At 32.7% G+C, this 20,910-nt stretch overlaps 1 protein-coding gene across 6 annotated transcripts in view; it reads right to left on the bottom strand.

Annotated features, from left to right (window-relative positions):
- The window catches only part of LOC125056539 (neural-cadherin), a 286,418-nt gene that overhangs the window by 71,609 nt on the left and 193,899 nt on the right, over positions 1-20,910 (bottom strand). For all 6 annotated transcript variants that reach the window (XM_047659677.1, XM_047659679.1, XM_047659676.1 and 3 more), the window contains one exon: positions 143-286. In XM_047659677.1, the coding sequence (XP_047515633.1) occupies positions 143-286 (144 nt within the window). The remainder of the gene's footprint in view (positions 1-142; positions 287-20,910) is intronic.

Raw genomic sequence — 20,910 nt, 5'->3', positions numbered from 1 at the left:
AGTAGATAAAGATGTAATTTTAATATCAAAGTTTAATTGCAGCAATAAGTTCGGGCTCACAAATATCCAAAAGACTAGGCGAGTAAAAATATGTATAAAGTAAAACTATCATATAGTACTATATAGTATATTTAGTACTCACATTCGTCGTGATCTTTGGCGGTGACTGTGAGAACAGTGTGTTGTATATCTTCATTTTCGTCGACTTCAGCTTCGTACAGCTCCTTATCGAAATACGGCGGGTTGTCATTCTTGTCTGCTATTCCAATACGGATGAATTTTGTCACTGCAAACAAAACATAATTATAAAATATACAACATATATAGAGATATTAAGTATAAGTGGAGATTTTAATTCCCTCATCCTTAAAAAAGTAGAGCACCATTCATTTATTTAGTTTAAAATTGTTTACGCTCTGATAAAAAGCGGTGTAAGATGGATTTTTATATGAATAAATGTGTGAGCTTAGCATTATTAGGGCATAAGACCCTTATTTTTAACACTAAATGGGTCTTATACCATCGTAGAGAGAGAATTAAGCCAATCCGTAATACATTGGATTTAGGCAAGGCGAAATCTTAAGATTAAGCCCTATTGAGATATATTTAGTTTTATGACTCAGTATTTGAAAAAAGAAAAGTACAACACGACAAAATATCACCCATCAATCTAACAACTTTTTAACCGATAAAATCTCATGGTTACATATTATGTAAAATTGGATCCTTCAGATTCAGACAATTTACATGATAAAATAATGCACTTGAAGCATCTATTAATTAAACGCATTGAGGATTTCAAAAGAATTTAATTAATGAACGTCTATTTATTGAGAAAATAATAGAATGACAGGTGAAGCCTACATAATGGAGTTATGTCGGGCGTTAGTTAAGTTTTATTAATTATTTGTACTTACAAAGATAAAACATAAAAGTCACTGCGAGCAATCGCTAAGAGGTTCTTTATTAAGATATGATGTGGAAAATATTCAGAAGAATATAAATTTTAATAAAAACTTCCGTAATATTAATGTATCATTTGTTTTATTCATGTAACATGAGACAGTTAGGAAGTACATACTGTTATTTATTAAGGTTATGAAGTTCTAATGTGATTGTACCGTGTCTTTTGCTTGATGAGATATAATACATTTTTAGTATATATTATACTATTGAAATAAGAAATTTAAATTTTTATATACACTTTAACATATTTTAGTTAAATCTCGATATAATGTTTTTCTTTAACAATAAAATTAAGAAGCTATATTAATTATAAACGAGTCTAATTAACAAAAGATTATTTTTAACTATAGTTATTTAAACTGTATAACTTCTATTTATGTTTCTTAGTTAAATATTTTTCTTTACAAGCAATAATGCTTGCCTTCGGTGCTAACCGGAAATAACTATTGGTAAACCGGATGTCCAACATCCGGATTAAGTGTATTAATAAACAGAAACAGATAAGTATTATACATTAAGTGATAAAAGCAAGATAACCATTGTGGTTAGGTTAAAAGCAGGGTTCAGCGTTCTACAAATAGTGCATTATGTACGATTGTCATTCCCATTTGCTGCACGATCGATGAGCACAGCGGTTGCATTACAGCATTTATAATACCGTCTTCCAAATGCAGGTTGCGTTCATTTAATCAGTGAGAATAAATACAATTTATTTCCTGAATAAGTTTAAAACTGTTTCACCTACTTCGTTCGAGAGATATCTTCAGATAAAGTTCGGTGAGCAAACTTTCTGAAGCCAAAATCAACTTAAAGAGTGCAGCACTCTATTACGTTATTACTTCGACATCTGTTTCAATATTACGACCATTATTTAACACAGCTAATTTTGTACGTCATTATCTTGATAGTTGAATTGAAATTATACATTATTGCGGTCTTGCATGAATAATTCAGAAATGATTTTCGTTCTGTTGTTCCCGTAGAATTGGGAAACGGTTTTAATTCAATATTTAATATATAAGTTGATATCACGAAAAGCTTCCAAATAATTCGTTGGACATTACATACCAAATACGTAAATGCGTATTAAATTAGCGTATTTTTTCAAATCAAATCAAAATTAATTAATTTATATTGGTATATATGTGTTCTTTGCTCTTCATATTTTAACTTATGGACACGTTTAAAACGCTTCCCTGCTTAACCTTAATTAAATATTATTATTTATAAAAAAACCTTATAAATTGATACATTTTGTTAATTACAATAACAGTATCTTGTGAACTTAGTTCCATTAAATACGAGCCGAATATACAATTTATGCTTTTACTATTATATTTTTATGCACTACTTTAACGTCGTTATTAAATAAACTTTAAGATATCGATAGGTATTGGCTGATTTATCCTTATCTCTGTCATCTAACTTTACATATAAAGAAACTTGATGAAATCTTATTCCGGCTTATATCACATTTATAAGACCGATATTCTGCCACAAATCTATTGCTATGCAGGGGTATAATAAATCGTGGACTACAGTTAGAACGTAAGTACAATGGTTCCAATGACTTTATATAAAAAAAACGCCGATTTAACATATTTTAAAGTAAAGAGACCATTAAAAATACAATGAAAAACAAAGAAGTATTGCTTATATTTTTTTACGGCTGAGTTAAAGGAATGATAAATTAGGGGACGTCCTCAAGAAAATTTTCTTTAGCCTTAATATACAAACACTTTGTGGTTTTTCCACCCTAATCCGACCCACATGTTGATGTCATAAAACTTCTGCGCCTGCCTTAGGGTCGTGATAAAATAATTTATGCCTCGGTGCGAACATTAATATAATATTTCTTTCCGTTCTGTTGGCAAAATTGTTTTTTATTAGAGTTTATTATGTTATTTTTTTCATACTAATGAGGAATTTAGTTTATTATTTCGATTTGCTATTTTAATTATGAATAACGGTTTCACATAGTCTCATGAGCGTCTTAAAGGCGGAGTTTATTGAATGTTTTCTTAAAAGAATCTTAGTAATATGACGTCTTCATTCTTTATCCTTTTAATAATATTTTATTTGTCTATTGACAATAGGCATATCGGGTAAACAGACGCGAAAGTAAATTTAATGCCAAAATTCCTTTCTAAATATTAAGTCTTGAAAGGAAATATCCTGTAAATAAAAACCAATTTATGACAAAAAATATATCACTGCGGATACTTTTTGTCAGGGGACGGTCGGACGTACAATTTTGTTGAAAAACTGTGCCAGCTCGTAAAAATTGACGCGAACAACCCGCTACTCCATTTAATATTCCACAGCCTTTTAGCATACACGAATAAACGTGCGTATTCATTAAACGACACACGAGTCTCAACATTTCGCGGGCGAGAAGATTTAATCTTGCCACTTGTAACTTCGTCACAGAACTTCTTGAGCTTTTATTAGCTACTAGTGCGATTTCTATTGATAAAAACAATGATATTTACATTATACAAGAAAATAAGTAGAAACCGTAGGTACTGAGATAGGCGCTTATAATCTTATCATTCCAAGTAACGATTTCTTATAATATCATAGGTTTTAAGTATTTATAATATGTCCATCTAATTCTGGATAAAATTTAATATTAGTAATGAATGTTATTTGAACGAGTCCTTGAAAACACGTGATTCTAGTCCTTTATAGCTGAGACTCGGATCCAATTCAGCAAGGCTGTTATTATCTCAGTTAACAATTGTTTTTGCTTATCAATATAGACACTGATAAATTGTTAATCCACGAATTTTGAAGTTTCTATCATAATTAACAAACTTGGATTACGCAAGAGCACCAAATAAATTTCCTAGCCGACGTTTTTAGTACTATAAAACAAAACGATATATTTTTATATAGCCCATTAGTATTATCTATGTTAGTAAACCTATTTTTCTAATTAATTAAGTCAATAGGGTGTTTAAGAAATCTAATGAGTCATGGTATTCCACAAACGCATTTCTTCCTTTATATCTTGCGCAGTTTCTACGTGACCACTTGCCGTCTCTACTGCATTTGAAATTCGAATTATAAAACTTGAAGTTAGAGCTGATTTACACAGGGTCAGTAACTGACTACAAATTCGAGGCAAGTCAGCGCTGACCCGACAAAAACCCTGTGTAAACTGATTTGAAGTCAGTACAGTGGCTTGAAGTCAGCGCTGACTTGAATATTCGGACACGAATATTTTAAAGTCAGTTGGCGCCCCCCGCCACCCGCGCACCCCCACGCCAGCCAAATAAACCCCGTGTAAACAGACAAGTCAGTGCGTGGTTAGTCACTGCCGCTGCCTTGTAGAGTGACCACGTTTTTTTCGCTGGCGATAAAAATTAAGCTTAGCGAAGACGAAACCTTAAAATTGGTGCAATTATATGGCGAAAACGAGTGCCTTTGGGATATTAAATCCCTAAATTACCGCAATAAAGAAATGCGGTCAACATCGTTGCAAAATATATCTCAACAAATGCAAATCGAAGGGCTCACTTCTACTGAAGTAAAAAATAAAATTAAAGCCATAATACACTACATATTATTTAGAGCTCGACAAGATACAAAAATCCACCAGATCTGGCGCTAGTGGGAACGTATATGTCCCAAAAGTCAAGTGGTTTCAAGAACTGGACGGCTTTATAAAAAATGCTATTGTAAATAAATAAATAAATTTTTCAACAAATAAATAAATCGTCGTTTCAGTTGTTTTCGCGAATTCATTTTTCCCACTGACTTCACAAACGTGTGCTCATCGTGAGAAACGCACCACTACTACTTACTTCATGTAAACAGTTAAAGTCAGTCGCGGCGCCGACGTTGGCGCTGCGACTGACTTGTCTACTGACCCTGTGTAAATCAGCCATTAACGCCTTTTTATGAGCACCCAGGTAAGTCTTTTGCTTTGCTTACTTAAAACAGAAGTCCAGAATTTGTTATAATTTTAATCAATTTAATTTAAAAAAGTATAACTTATGATATTAAAACCTTGATTACGCATAGCCATATAAACAAGGTACTCATAAATATGGGTGTGGTATTGCGAATTCTTCGTATGGAATGGGGAAAAGGTACACGGAATCAACGAGGGACTATTTAGTTTTGCCAACACGAAAGATATTTAATGAGATCTTCATATACTTTACTGGGTATGTATCTCAACTATATGAAAAAAATATTATTTTACCACAAACCTTTCTACTTATCTTACGCTCACACAAAATTATTGATTTTTTCTTTGTACGTGTTCACAATACACACACACAATTTCAATATATACAATATCTTTATTGTAATTTGACATACCATTAGGTAAGGACTTAGCGAGCAATACTACAATGGCGTGGTTCTCCAATAGTCCCATTTATTTCATTAGAACACAAACCCACCCAAGTGGAAAGGTGACGTCAATTAAATGAATATTGATCTCACGTGACTTGTCATCCGAGAAACATATAAAACATCCTAAATGGAACGGAGTAAGGTATTTTCGCTTCCGTACGTGAGTCGTGCATCTTTGAATACATAAGCTTAGCTTTCCGTGATCGCCTTATCTCGAACTACTGATATAAATGGGTCTTCTTCGCGATTGAAAACTTAATGTTTGATTCCGAATATCGATATCCTGTTGTTCAAGATTTATGTTTGTGTTTGACAGAACAACCTTTTAAGTGGAGAAAATATCGTTGGTAAATAAATCTATTTCCCGGCTTTGTTCTGACTTCTGAGTAATACTCGGATTGTATTTATACTAGCGTCACATTAAATCTTCTATATCAATTTTCGTTGCACTTTTTCTTTAACAATACGATGAATTTTTATAAATAGAGAAAATAATAATTACAACACTATTTTAATATTAAATTTAGGAACTAAAACCTCATTATTTAGCAATTCAATTAGGTATCCAAAAATGAACAATAAACAGAGTCAGTTTTCAAAGCCAGATCTAAAAAAGGTATTTTAAAGTGTGCTTTATTTAAAAGCATTTGTTTCAAATGGCGTGTATAATAATGATTGGAAACAATAGTCCGTTCGTTTCGTTTATTTTTAATCTAAAACGAATTCAGCTTTGTAGTAAATAATTAATAGTTTACACAAAGTCAAAATTGTTATTGATACTGTTTGTATTGACAATGGATTATTTATTTATTGATAATCACATAATTACACGTTATTCCCCTTATTCATAAAGTGATGTCTCTGACAGCGTAAATACAATTAGACGGAAAGGAAGAAAAAAGAGCTTTAGTAAATAGTGCAAAAGCGCTAATTTTTTAATGAATAATGGCGCAATATTCTATATTACATAAATCCTGAATCAAATATATATATAAGCGACTCAGGCAAATAAAACCATTATATACACTTAGCCATACGTATATATATATAATACATATGTAACATTAATCTATAAGAACTACCAAAGGCCTTGAAACATTGTTAAATAAAAACAATTAACTATTCGGTACCGCGCGACCTTTAACCCGTATCTAAAAATCCACGTTTGCTTTTAACATACTGACCAGACTTAAAGCTACGCCTCGATTCTGAATCTCGCCTCTAAGTTAAGTAGAAATTTCAAATCCATTTTGTCTGGTTCACGAATTTTTGCAAGACATCGTTATAGCGAAACATATGGCGCATTTAACCAATAGTATGAAGTGTGATCCCGATAATGGACCGTACTAACGCCGTCTATTTAGAAAAATTTATGACGGTCCTTACTCAAACTTAAGCCGTATTGCACGTCTTACATTCGCTATAAATGATTGTAGAAAATATTTGGTACTATGTGAAAGAATCTTCGTGACAGGCTTATGGCCCTACGAAGACTTAACACATAAAAGCCTCGGAACTTGCCATATTGAATAATGTTGCTCTTTTACGCGTTGTAATGTTAAATAAAACATTTATTGAGTTATATATTTCCAAAATAACAAGACAGAAAGCCAAACTCACTACGAAAATTTTATCTATTTTATTAGAGCAGTTATTTTTATTAAATTATTCTTAAATTCGTTGAATAAAAGTTCAATAGTTACTAAGATAAAATAATACACAAGTACCTATATAATTTTCAATTTCTTTCAAAAAGCTTATAATCAACGTTATATCTATTTCTTCTATGGTCTTCATTATCAGTCAGTGGGTTCGATGAGTCAAAAACACTTATATTTTATTAAAGATCTCATCATAGATCTACTGGTGATCGCGATTCGTAAATAAAATATTAAATCCAAACTGGTCTAGGTATTCTCGTGTAATTTAATAAAAATTTCGACGAATTTTACCTCTATACAAATTGTATGTAAAGATAATAGAAGGGTAGGTAAAATATTATGAAATTATCCGTTCGTTTATTACCAAATACCACTACAACATTATTAGCCCGTATTATGCAATTTTATTAACTAGTTTGCAATGGAAATATCTTTTGTTATTATTATGAGCCCGTTAGTGCGAGATAGCGTTAAATTCTATGCGCTCTATGATCGCTTTAATAAATTTATTATTATATGCCAATATCGCTTAATTCAGTACAAATATTTCAGTAACAAAACGAAAAGATTCGTATGCAATTTAATATAACAATGTACGGGTATATTATGTAGATATTTCAAATGAAATACAATATACTCAATAATATCGATATTTATCGTAACATATTTCTTTTTTAATATCGAATTAGATAATTATTAACACTATTGGATTTTCAAAGCAAGTTTAAAAGCATTAGTAAAAAATTGTTAACAATGCTATGGTGTATAATGGTTGCTGTATATAGCTAGTTTTATATAAACGAACTAGCAGACCAGCCAAGCGTTGCTGTGGCTAAGGTTTTTGTTATATTACATAGTAGTAAAGTGTAAACTATTAAAGACCACCATGCTTTATTGGTGGTTATGCCATTAAATTGTAGCTTATGTGAAACGTTGGTACTTTCAACACAGCGCCATCTGTAAGAATTGTGACGATTAAATAATAAACAAATATTTTGCGATAAAATAATATTGCGGGTATAAATTGAGATGTAAGATTGTTAAGTTAAATCAATATTATAAACTGAGTACTAATCTAAATCTGAATAAAAAAATAAGAAATTGAAAAAGGCACATTTATCTGCCATTTCAGTTTTAATATAAAATTGTTTACGATTTAACAGTACCACTTGAAACATTCTTGTATCAGGATTGTTCGTGATCGAATAGTATTCTCAAAGCAGATTTTTTCGATTGAAACAAGTTTCAGGGGAAATGTGGATCTCATATTATACGGGTGTCAATATGTACCTGTGTCGCCTGAGGGATGAATGTTCGTACAATTGTAAGCAAGATTCAGAACGAACTTGACGTGTATTATGTTTAATGTGTACTTTTTATCTTTTATTTACGATACTTCACTATTTTTTAAGACTGGTGAATTTTACTTGATTGTTATTGGTGAGATGATGGACATATATACACACACACACGTTAGATTTCAGAAAGTTCTTACCCTTACACTACAAATAATTATTACCTCCAAGCGGTACTAAATCTATGCACAAAATATATTAATAATGGCGCTACAACACTATATTGGTTTTGGCCTCACATTAGATCCATTTCGTTGATCATCTTTATTTCATCGACAAGTAGGTCTATCTGACACATGTCGTCAATTTTTTTCACAGTACGAGTTTAAGGCACATAAACATTGATATACAAAAAACCCAAGATGCACAATCAACGTCTAAAAAACGTCCTCAAAAAATGAGCGCAACATTCTAAATTGTGCGCTCATTTCAAATAGTCTCGCGTCTAATAAGTGGAGTCGATGTTATTTATTTGTGTTTTTTTTATAAATAAATTTATGTACTTTTGAACTTTTTTGTGTGTAGTTTTTGACAAATATATTTACGCTATATAAAGTGTAGGTCAGGAGGTAGCCAATTTAACATTTTTTTTTAATTTAAAGAAAAACCTTTTTAACCGGATTAAAGTTATGTATTATTATAAATTTACAACTATTTAACATCCAACACCTTTTGTCTTCAGTCACCGTGACCACGCACGCTGTAATGTTCGACTCCACTCAATACCTTGTCCTACCGACCACGGTGGGTCGTAAAATTTTATTGCTTTATGTACGTATACATTGCGTTGTAATAACAACTTTAAGCAATTCGCGTAAGGTTGATTTTGCAATAATATATGCTTGTAACATATACTGTTATAGAAAGGGACAGAAATAGTGTTTTGGGACACTTTCGAGCGTTACTTTTATTCGAGACTGTGCATCTTGGGTTTTTTGTATATTAATGCACATAAACAAAAAGTCCATTTGTGCACGGCTGGGGATCGAACCTCAAGCATACGAATCGCACGATGAAGCCACTGGGCCAACACTGCATTTACAAAATTTATAACGAAATTAAATATAATTTTTTTCACGTTGTTCGAGTAATACATCCCATTTGTGGTATGATGATTATCCCGAAGGAAGTCATTTTAAGCTTCAAAGGCCTATCCAATTTTCGAACTTCATTATTAAATTCTTATTTAATTCAACGCTTATTTCCACGGGGTATACTTGTAAACAATACCTTCCTGTTTGGCTCTGTTCCAAGCGACTTATTAAATATATTTTAGGAACTTTGCTGTCGCTTTATATTTCTCAATAACAAATTAAAAATGAGACCGAAACTTTAAGGTCTTGTACATTAAAATAATCAGAATCAGAATCGTTCCTTAATTTGATAATTGTGTTAAGTTTCCGACTTTAGAATAAAGCTAATAATTCATCTTATGTACTGGTATTCTTTATTCTACTCGTATAAAGAACATAACAATAATCATATTGGAGGCATATTCTCTGATCTGTCATCAGATTTTTGCATCTGCTTCGTTTTGTTCTTAATAGACAAGGACGGGCTTATCGTCAGGTGAGCCTCCTGCCCATTTGCCCCTGTTATATAAAAAAATGCCATGCCAGTTTTCTCACGATGTTTTCCTTTACCGTACGAGCGAGTATTAATTATGCATATAAAAAGAAAAGTCTATCAGTGCTCAGCCATGATTCAAACGCACGATCTTAGGGTTGAAGCAGACGTTCAAGCCACTAGGCTAACACTTTTGTTTCAAAGAATATATACTTCATCGAGTTAAATCGTGATGGAAAATGTACTTATTTAAATTTTAAAATATTAACAATACTAGCCACGCAACCAAATTTATATGAAATAAACTAAACTACAAGTGCAGAAAAGTTATTTATTACGTATATATGAGAAAACTTTAAAACCATTTTTTCTATATAACTACTTAAGACTTAGGCTATTTTAGTTTTAAATTTATTCTGTCTCACTTTGTTATTTACTGAGTTCCTATTAGTATTCACAAAGCAACGCTATCCCAACTGAATTGTTATTGGACTTCAGAGGTTTCGTTGAAAGATCAATTATTTTAAATGCGTTGCCTACCCCTTCTGGAAATTTACCCAACACAATTATTACAAAGCTTTCAAGCCTCCAAATAACATTATTAGACCGTTAATATTAAGCCGTAAAATACATAGGAAGCCCGTTCAAACGAGAATCCAAGGAACGAAGTCTTCTCACACATTCAGTTCCATGTCTGCGTCAGTTCGTTTTCTTTCTACAGAATATGTAAAGACTAAGTTTATAATATTACTTATATGTAGATAATACATGGTGTATATATAGTTACTAGCGGACCGGGCAAACGTCGTTTTGCCATGTATATCATTTATAATAAAAAAATAGGGGTTGATCGTAGAGGGGTGAAAGTTAGGGGTTGTATGTATTTTGTAATGCTGTATCATAAAAAAATAAGAGTTCTGTGGACTAGCCTTAACATTTAGGGGGATGAAAAATAGATATTGTCCGATTCTCAGACATATCCAATATGCAAAATTTCATGAGAATCGGTCGAGCCGTTTCGGAGGAGTTTAACTACAAACACCGCGACGCGAGAATTTTATATATTAGATTTTAGTAACTTCGCGCCTTTTTACCGAAGGCGGAAGCAGAGATCATGGGTCTCCACTTGCTAAGTTCTTGACATACCTCTCTCGCTTCATCCACTTACATGACCATGCATGCTCGTCGGTTATGGGTTAACTTTAAACATGTCCCTTCTCTAGTACCTCCTGGATTTGGTCCATCCAGGTATGTACGATAAGGCCGACCCAACCCCACTCAACCATCCACGGTTGCCTTGTACACCCTACATGTATATCACTTCTCATTCCTAAGTTCTGAATGGTCAAACCACCTAAGCATTCCCTTTCGTTTCCTTGTCACTACATCCTATTTTAATCCACACTACCCACGTATCCCATTATTACTTATCCCATCACGCAATGTAACACCACACATACTTCTAAAGGCTCTCATTTCTACGGCATTTATTCTCTACCGTTAACGTTCAAATATAAGCATTTAGTAAAAGAAACAGTGGCGCTACATCCTTTTTAGGTCTAGGTATCAGATGTATATATTTGTTTCGTCATCATTCATTTTTTCTAATAGGCTAGTAGATCAGTCTTCTGTGTCCGATACACGCCTTTGCCTTTTTTTTTGTCTGTGGCACGTCAGTTTCTTCAAGATATTTTTCTTCTCCGTGCGAGTGTTTAATGTGTTATGTACACATTAAAGACAGAAAGTCCATTGGTGCACAGCATACCAACGCAACACCTCAGGGTTCAGAGACACGCGTTCAAACCACTAGGCCAAAACTCTCTCTAAGCATTTTAAAACTCAATACATACGGTTAATTTTATGATTAAGTTTTATTAAGTAAACGCTTTGAAACCCGAAAGTTCTTTAAATATTAGCTTTGTTTCAAATTTAATATGTAAAATACAAATAAAGAATTTTATTACAAAATTAAAAATGAAAGTGTATGTATATTCAATACGGCGGTAAAAATTCTAAGTAGAATAACGTTCTGTTTCCAAATTAAAAAATCATAATTATTATTAAATAATAATAATAAAGTTTATTTTGCAACTTATATTGCATTGTACGAGTTTACGATACAGGTATTTCACCATCTTTCTTTTTTGACATTAAACTTAATGCTATCTATTATTATGAGAGACTGGTGCTTGAAAAAGGTTGGGAAAACCTGTTATCACAAGTCACCAGTCCCTCTTGGACATAGTGGCAAAAAGTATTGCGAATACAACTTTTAAAAACGAACAATAAATAATACAATATTATTTATTGAACAATAATTACATTTTTGCATGCATTAAAACAGATCTTAAGGAGGTAGTGCGTCAGCATATGCAATCAAGAATATCTTACTACGAGGTAGTTAGCGTTGGAAATTAAATAAACAAAGCAGCCGGGTATTCAGTGCAGGTAAGCACGGGCCATGAAAAATAAGCCCTGTGAATTTGCCTGCAATGGACGCCCCCTTGACACACTTTATGATAATGATTTAGTAGCTACTACTTGAATCTGCTGTAGTAATTGTAGGCATTATCCAATTAAAAGCAGATTACACATATTACCCAAAAAGTTATTATTCGAAGCTCCAGTTCTATAAATGTAAACAATATGATGATAAAATGGAAATACTGATTGGAGTATGTTCTCGAAGTCTGTAAACTAAGGCTTAAAGGTACTTACAAATTGTTTATTTGTATACATACAAATAAACAAATTTGACGTAGGCATAATGTTTACTTGTCATTTTTATTGCCTCAGTAGTTTAGTTGAAAACGTGATTTATCTAAGGTCATGTATTTGAAACAATCACTGTGTCGCGCTTCAACGAAAACCATAGACAAACATACATTTTTTTGTATTCTTAGTAGAGATCAAATTTATTTATTTTACAGTTGATTGATAATCCACACCTTGTTAACAGATAACATTCACAATTTTTAAATAAAAATATAGATTATACTATATTTGGCGATTAAAAAGAGTGGCGGAGAGTTTATTGCCAGTTCTTCTCTTCCGTTCTACGCCCTTGATTTGAGAACTGGCAGTAAATGTAAAATTAGAAGCATATTTATTTCTTTAATGACGAATCACAAGTGTACATTGTGTTACCTACGTGAATAAATGATTTTTGAATTTTTGAATTTTATGTTACTAGTTTTTATCTGTAATGTAAAGAAGTTTTAATAAACAAATAAAATGGACAACTTTAAAAAGGGTACCTTCTATTTTAATATTCCTTAATAAAATTATTACATTTCTTACTAAAGAATACTTAAAGGCAAAAGCTAATTAAATACACCCACTCTGCTTTCCTACAACCGGGCAAGTTGCGTTACATTTATATGATTCTTAGAAAAGATAGGCTAAAATTGATTCTATATATAGACGAATTGAAAAACTTGTATTTATCTGAAGACTACCCGAAAGAAATATTGGACATGAGAAAGAAACTACAACCAAAAGTGGAAGAGGAAAGGAAGAAGGGCAATTACGCATACATAAACTACGACAAGCTAATTATTAAACAGGGCAAACCAGGTAACGAAAAACGCAAAAGGGAAACATCAACCTCGCCTAACGCAATAGAGCACCCTCACAAACAACAACTGTCAACAAAAACAGCTCGGTTAAATGCATTCGACATAATGAGGAATAGAAGTAATTCCTTACCTTCTGCCAATGTGCCAACCGTTCAGAATCTATAGGATATTGCCATCAGCCACCGGAACAAAACATTAAACAGACGAGAACTAATAGATAAAAGAAACAAAACATTCCCCAATCCGACTTGTCATCGTGGGGAATCAGACTACAACCCTCCACCAAATAGAGAAATAGATCATGGTATGAAACAAACACTCAAAATCTGCAATTATAATGTAAAATCGCTAGGATCAATAGAACGATTCCTTGAATTGACTAATGCTCTAAAAAATATTAACTGGGACATTATAGGCCTTGCAGAAGTCCGAAGAATGGGATGTAAGATAGAAGAGCACAGCGACCTTATATTTTGCTATATTGGCGAAACTAAAGGACTATATGGAGTGGGATTCCTTATCAAGAAAATGTATAAAAATAACATCATCAACTTTATAGGAATCTCTGAAAGAGTAGCACTTCTACAAATGAATTTGATTGCTTCTCTTTTTCAATAATCCAAGCATATGCACCGACAGAGAGATCAACAGAAGAAGAAATTGAAAATTTTTACAAAGACATTGAATTTGCTCACACAAAGACAGAAGGGAAGGTCATTGTCATGGGAGATTTCAACGCGAAAATAGGATGTCCAAAAACAAACTACTATCCAGTAATGGGAAAATTTGGTTACGGAGTGCGGAATGATAGAGGGGAACGGCTCTTAATTTATGCTCATCAATACAAACTATCCATAATGAACTCATTTTTCAAAAAGAAAGCAAGCTCTAGATGGACATGGTTATCACCCGACCACAAAACTAAAAATGAAATAGATTTTATTATGATAACCCACAACAAACTTATAACTAATATTGAGGTACTTAACAAAGTTGAATTCTCTTCCGATCATAGATTAGTGAGAGCAACATTACTTTTGAGTAGTCCAGTAAAGAGCAGAAAAACCTATACAACACCAGCTAATATCCCCAAGACAGAAACAGAAATAAAGTGCTACATCGGAAATCTACAAAAACATACAGAAAATATAAAAACAGACAGCATTGATATCCAAACATACTACAATATCCTGGAAAAAGGCATAACAGAGAGCTTAAAATACAAAACCAATATGTATCCCCACCAACACAATATCTTCTCAAAAGACACAATGGAACTTTTAAAAAGGCGCACGGAACTACTACACACAAAGAACAAAACTAAAGATATGAAAACAGAACTAAGCAGAATATACAAAGAGACTAATAGATCAATCCGTAAGGACTACAACAACCACAGATACGAGATTATTACAAGGAACATTAAACATTTTAGAAGTGCCAAAAAAGCATACAAAGAACTAACTACACACAAGTCCTGGATTCAAAAACTTGAAAATAACTCACTAAAAACAAAATCCAGAAAAGATGTAATAAATCACGCTACTAACTTCTACAAAAACTTATATAGTAAACAAAATAACCCCGAAATCATATCGCAAACAACCCATACGAACACGACAGATCACATCAGACAAATTGAATACTCCGAAGTTTATGATCATATGAAAAAGCTGAAAGCCGAGAAGAGTCCCGGACCAGACGGAATATGCAATGAGGCACTTAAAATAGGAGCACCCATTTTAACATATCATTTTACGCGATTGTTCAATAAGATACTAGATGAAGAAAAGGTACCAAAACAGTGGTGTACATCGGATATAATCCTTCTCTTCAAGAAAGGAAATCCCTTAGATATAGGGAATTACAGGCCCATAAGTCTGCTGGCAAGTATTTATAAACTATTTTCATCCATAATCTTAAAGAGAATATCTGACGATATTGATAAGCAGCAACCAAAAGAACAGGCAGGATTCAGATCAAGCTTCAGCACAATGGACCACATACAGACATTAGAACAAGTCATAGAAAAATACAGAGAATACAATAGACCTCTGTATGTGGCGTTCATTGACTATAGCAAAGCTTTTGATAGCATTAGTCACTGTGCAATCTGGAACGCTTTACAATATTCAAATATCAACCAGAAATACATCAATGTTTTGAAATATATCTATACAAAAAGCACGAGCAGAGTTAAATTAGAAACTAGAGGTGACGAAATAAACATAGAACGCGGAGTTAGACAAGGTGATCCTCTTTCCCCGAAGCTGTTTATAGCAGTCCTTGAAACTATCTTCCAAAAACTAGACTGGAAGAACAGCGGAGTGTACATAAACGGACAATACTTAAACAATCTGAGGTTCGCAGATGATATTGCTGTTATTGCTGAGACTGCAAAAGACTTAGACGAAATGATGAGATCACTGGACTGCGAAAGTTCCAAAATCGGCCTTGAAATGAATGTAAATAAAACGAAGATACTAACGAACAATCGGGAGCGCCAGATAGTGATAAAAGGTAATAATATAGAATACGTCAGGCAATACATATACTTGGGCAAACAAATTTCCTTCAAAACTTCAAATAACGAAGAAGAAGTGACAAGGAGAATCAACACAACTTGGAAGAAATTCTGGGCATTAAAAGAAATCTTAAAAGGCAATTACAGCTCACACATGAAAAGGACAATATTTGATACATGCCTGTTACCTTGCTTGCTGTATGGCTGCCAAACTTGGACCTTTACAAATAAAATAAAACAAAAAATTAAAAGTAACCAAACAGCAATGGAAAGGAGTATGCTGAAAATTAGGAGAATACACAAAATTAGGAGCGAAGAAATTCGTCAAAAAACCAAATTAACTGATGCTCTCAGGCACGCACTCTTACTCAAATGGAGATGGGCTGGACACATCTCACGATACCGAGACAGAAGATGGACCATTGAAACCACACGATGGAAAGGACCCATGGGGAAGAGAAATGTTGGTCGACAATTAAGACGGTGGGCTGATGATATAACACACGTCGCAGGAAACGACTGGATACAAATAGGCAGAGACAGGGAGTCATGGAAAAGGATGGAGGAGGCCTTTACCCAACAGGGATCCAAACCTTGTACATAAATAATAATACTAACGGTAATTATAAGTAACCATTTTAAATTTAAGCAATTAAGTACTAACAACATTGTAAAACATAAGCAAGTTTTGGAATAAATGGCTTTATTATTATTTATTATTATTATTATAGACGAATCACTAGCAAACCTAAATATTTACACCCACAGCCAGTTCGATTAATAACATATACAAGTGCTTTATTTCTAAGAAAAATTATATTGAAATTGCATAGAGTTTTCATTTGAGGGTCGGGCTTTAAGCGTTGGTAATTGAGAGAGCGAGAGGCTTGTTTGAATGTGGATATAAATAAGCTACAGTTGCATGCAACGATAAATTAGCTTAAGTAACTTTAGACTGGTTTAAACTATCATATGAAGTAAAATTTATACTTTACTTGTAGACTCGGCCAAGCGTTGCTGTGGCTAAGGTTTTTGTTATATTACATAGTAGCAAACTATTCAAGGGAAACGGTAGGAGAACACCAGCCATGGGGACCACCATGCTTTTTTGGTGGTTATGCCATTAAATTGTAGCTTATGTGAAATGTTGGTACTTAAAACACAGCGCCATCTGTTAGAATTGTGACTATCAAATAAAAAACAAATATTTTGCAATAAAATATTATTGCGGGTATAAATTGAGATGTAAGCAATCCTATCTTTTAAGTTGGATCAAACTTCACACGGTGTGCAAATTTGATTGATATCGGTTCGGTAGTTTAGGAGTCCATGGCGGACAAACAACGTGACACGTAATTTATAATTATATACGAGATTTATATATATTAAGATTAAGATTTTGACTATGGTTGTATTAGCGCGTATAAAACTCAGGCTGACTAAGATATGCATAATATAAGATGCAATGATTTATAAGGTGAATACGGTTGTGTATTCTTACTTTTTTAATTTCCTAAACAAAAATCTGCCGGTAATTACGCATACTTTGATTTGCAAGGGTTTATTTTTATTTAAAATTCTTGCTCGCCTTGTTATTTTTCATAATTAATAATATCAAAAGCGCGAGGCACAGAATCAATTAGTATAATCTTAAATTTCCTAAAAATAACATTGTTATAATAGATCATTTATTTTTCTCAAAATATTAATTAGTTTATTTTATACTACTTATAAATATTTGTTTAGTAAGGTATAAAATAAATATCGAAAAAGAAATTGCCTTCAATTTGAAACTGACAACAGTGACACATGGAATTTAAAAACTTTAAAAAAATTAAACGAGAAAACTTTGTCTAGTTTAGTTTATGAAAATATCTAACTAGTTTACAATAATTTTAATAATTCGTTTTTATTTGACTTCATTAATAGAGTGTAAGTATTAACACAAACTTTAGCTCCGCTTCACAACTAAATTCGACAGTAGGTAATCCACACTAGTTTTGAAGTAATTAAAATAAAACTGATATAGAACGTTAAAAAATATAACTCAGGCTGCTTGTTATTTGTTTTGTGCAAATAAGTTGAAAAAGTATGATGACAGGTAACAAATGTCATACCTATCTAATAGTATGTGGAGGAAACGTGCAAAGAACTTTTAAATCGATATATCAGAAAAAGCTCAATGGACTCGATTGGGTTCGCCATGTAAAAGAATTAATTAATAAAACCTCTTTTTTGATACTTTAAAAGGTAAAGAAAAATAAACAATTTCAAGGTGGCGCATACTTTGCGTACCAAAACCCCTTTGCTACCCTAGATTCCTTTGAAACGAGCTATTGCAGTCGGTTATATGAATAGAAAAAAGTTTATCAAAGATAAATCGCTTTGTGAATCCATATGAAAATAATCAGATTTAGACTTAAACTATTTTCTTTTAAGAACAAGCCATGCACATTTAAATTACTCAACTTGACGGCGTCTTTATTTTATATCAAGACTCTTACTCGGTAACTAAAAATTATACCCAAAATGAGATTTTGTTCTACACGATAGAATCAGCGCTACGGATATTGAGAGAACTAGATAGAACTTGTATACAAAATCTCCGGGATGTATATCGCAGTCGCTATTAGAAGAAACAAAGTGTGGGCGCGGGAAGTAAGTGTGTACGATTCACTCCAAGCCTCTATTGCTCTGAGAGACAGGTGATCATTCAGGGTTTCGGAGCTCGCTTTAGTATGAGGCCTAGCTGGGTTCCAAGGTTCTTAAATTTAAACGTTCCAGCAAGGAAGACGCAATAAAGCAAACTTAAAATATTAAGACTAGGATATGATAAGGCGCAGAATCTACATTTTATTAAAAATATTCATAAACTCAGAGAGCGTCTACCGATTTCGAAGATTACTTTGTAATGAATAAAAGAAGGCCCAAGAGATTTAGTAATTCCTACCAAGGGGCTGTCGATTTGAGAAATGCTGCGAAACTTGCAATGTTCACGAATTGATCGAAAAGCGTAATCTGTCATGAAAGTGTTCGAAGGTTGGGAACAAACGTCACCATTCGGAATGCATGTCCGTTGAAACTAGGTCGGTTTATATAATTTAATTTAGTTACAAATAAGGGATCCCAGTGCTTTTGTTCCAATATGTATAGGAAAGAATTTAACATATTTATATATATATATATATATATATATATATATATATATAAATGCACATAAAATAAACTTTGTCGGACAGAGGCAATAAACAAAATTTATCATGACTATCCACCTTGTATATCAATCAAAATTCATCTGTCGTAAATGAAAAGTTTCCGGAGATAAGTTTGAGATCCTGAATAAGTCCTTGAAACCATCGAAGTCAAGATCGAATAAATCGCTTTATGTAAATATAATCCCTTATACGAGTCCATCGGACATTGTGTCCGAAATAAAAACAAGAAGAACGGTCAAGAAAAAATACTAATTTCAAACTAAGCCAAAAATAATGTTTTAATGCGATCCTAGTAGTTTCTATTTCTTCTATTTTATATTTATTTTGTCAAGTACGGTTTAAGTAGACGGCTCATTGGTCTAGTGGTTAGTACCCCTGACTGCGAATCCATGGGTCCCGGGTTCGATCCCCGGCTGAGACAAACATCGATGTGATGAGCATTTGGTGTTGTGCTTAGGTCTTGGGTGTTTAAATATGTATTTATATGTCTATCTATAATATGTATATTGTATGTATATTGTATATCCGTTGCCTAGTACCCATAACACAAGCTTCACCAGCTTAGCGTGGGACTAAGTCAATTGGTGTGAATTGTCCAATCATATTATTAAAAGTATTTCCCGACGGTAAAGAAGTGATCAGTACTTCGATTGCTGGAGTAAGATTGAGTTATTGTCTCATCTGTGGCCAGTGAGACGCCGCGTCGCCAATCTGTCTCAACCCAGGTGCGACCTCATTGCACTTACTGCAACGTAGCCGATCGCATCGATATCATATTTATCATTTTTCAAAACAAATCCATGTTTTATTTATGTTACGTAAGCTTTAGAAGCAATGTTTTGTAGGTTGTCATAGAACAAATGGATTTTGTACAATTAATATGAATAGGTAAGAAAGTAATAGGTCCATTTTTTATTTAAAAAAAAGAGTGTACTTATGTACACGCGTTAGAAGTTATACTTCTTTGGCGTATGGAAAAAAATAACTAAAATGCAGTAGTGATTAACGATAAATATTAATCAATAAAATTATTATTAGTAAATACTATCACCGTCGTATATGAAATTGATTTAATAAAAACATCAAAATCATATTTATTCACACCGTTTAGTTGTACTGTTACGAAACACGCGTTCTAAATACAAATATACTAGAATATACAACTTGAACATAGTTTTCATGCCACCTAGAACTAACTTCATTCTGTTAATTTTGTGTGACGGTGCGCGCGCATCGTAAAATTTCACTCTCATCAATTTTTCATAACGCGCCTAAAGAAGTATAACTTTAATAAACTATTATGAAAAGACTAGAAAATGTATGAAATTGGTGTTGAAAGGAATAAGTATTAATTTTTGACCATGTTTTTTTTGTAATTAATTTATGGCAATAAATTATAATTATTATGTGTTTTTTAATAAGTTATATAAATGATATAATTATTGCTAATGTGAATTCTCATTTAAGATCACTTAAGTTTTTGCAGCATTAAGTTTTTTAGCATAGACAATAATTTTGCGACAACAGACAAGTTTCTTGGAGTGCTCTATTTTACTTAAACGGTAAGCTTAATGCAATATTCTTGTAATAGCCCAGTCATATTAGGTAAAAAAAGGGGTCAACCTCGGAATGAAAGATAATAAGCTACAAATTGGTATAGACCTTTGTTTTGTCGTT

This window comes from Pieris napi, chromosome 15 (genome assembly GCF_905475465.1).
Source record: "Pieris napi chromosome 15, ilPieNapi1.2, whole genome shotgun sequence".
In the NCBI taxonomy this organism is placed as follows: domain Eukaryota; kingdom Metazoa; phylum Arthropoda; class Insecta; order Lepidoptera; family Pieridae; genus Pieris; species Pieris napi.
The sequence above is the reverse complement of the archived record's forward strand: the minus strand, read 5'-3'. Positions and strand labels throughout refer to the sequence as shown.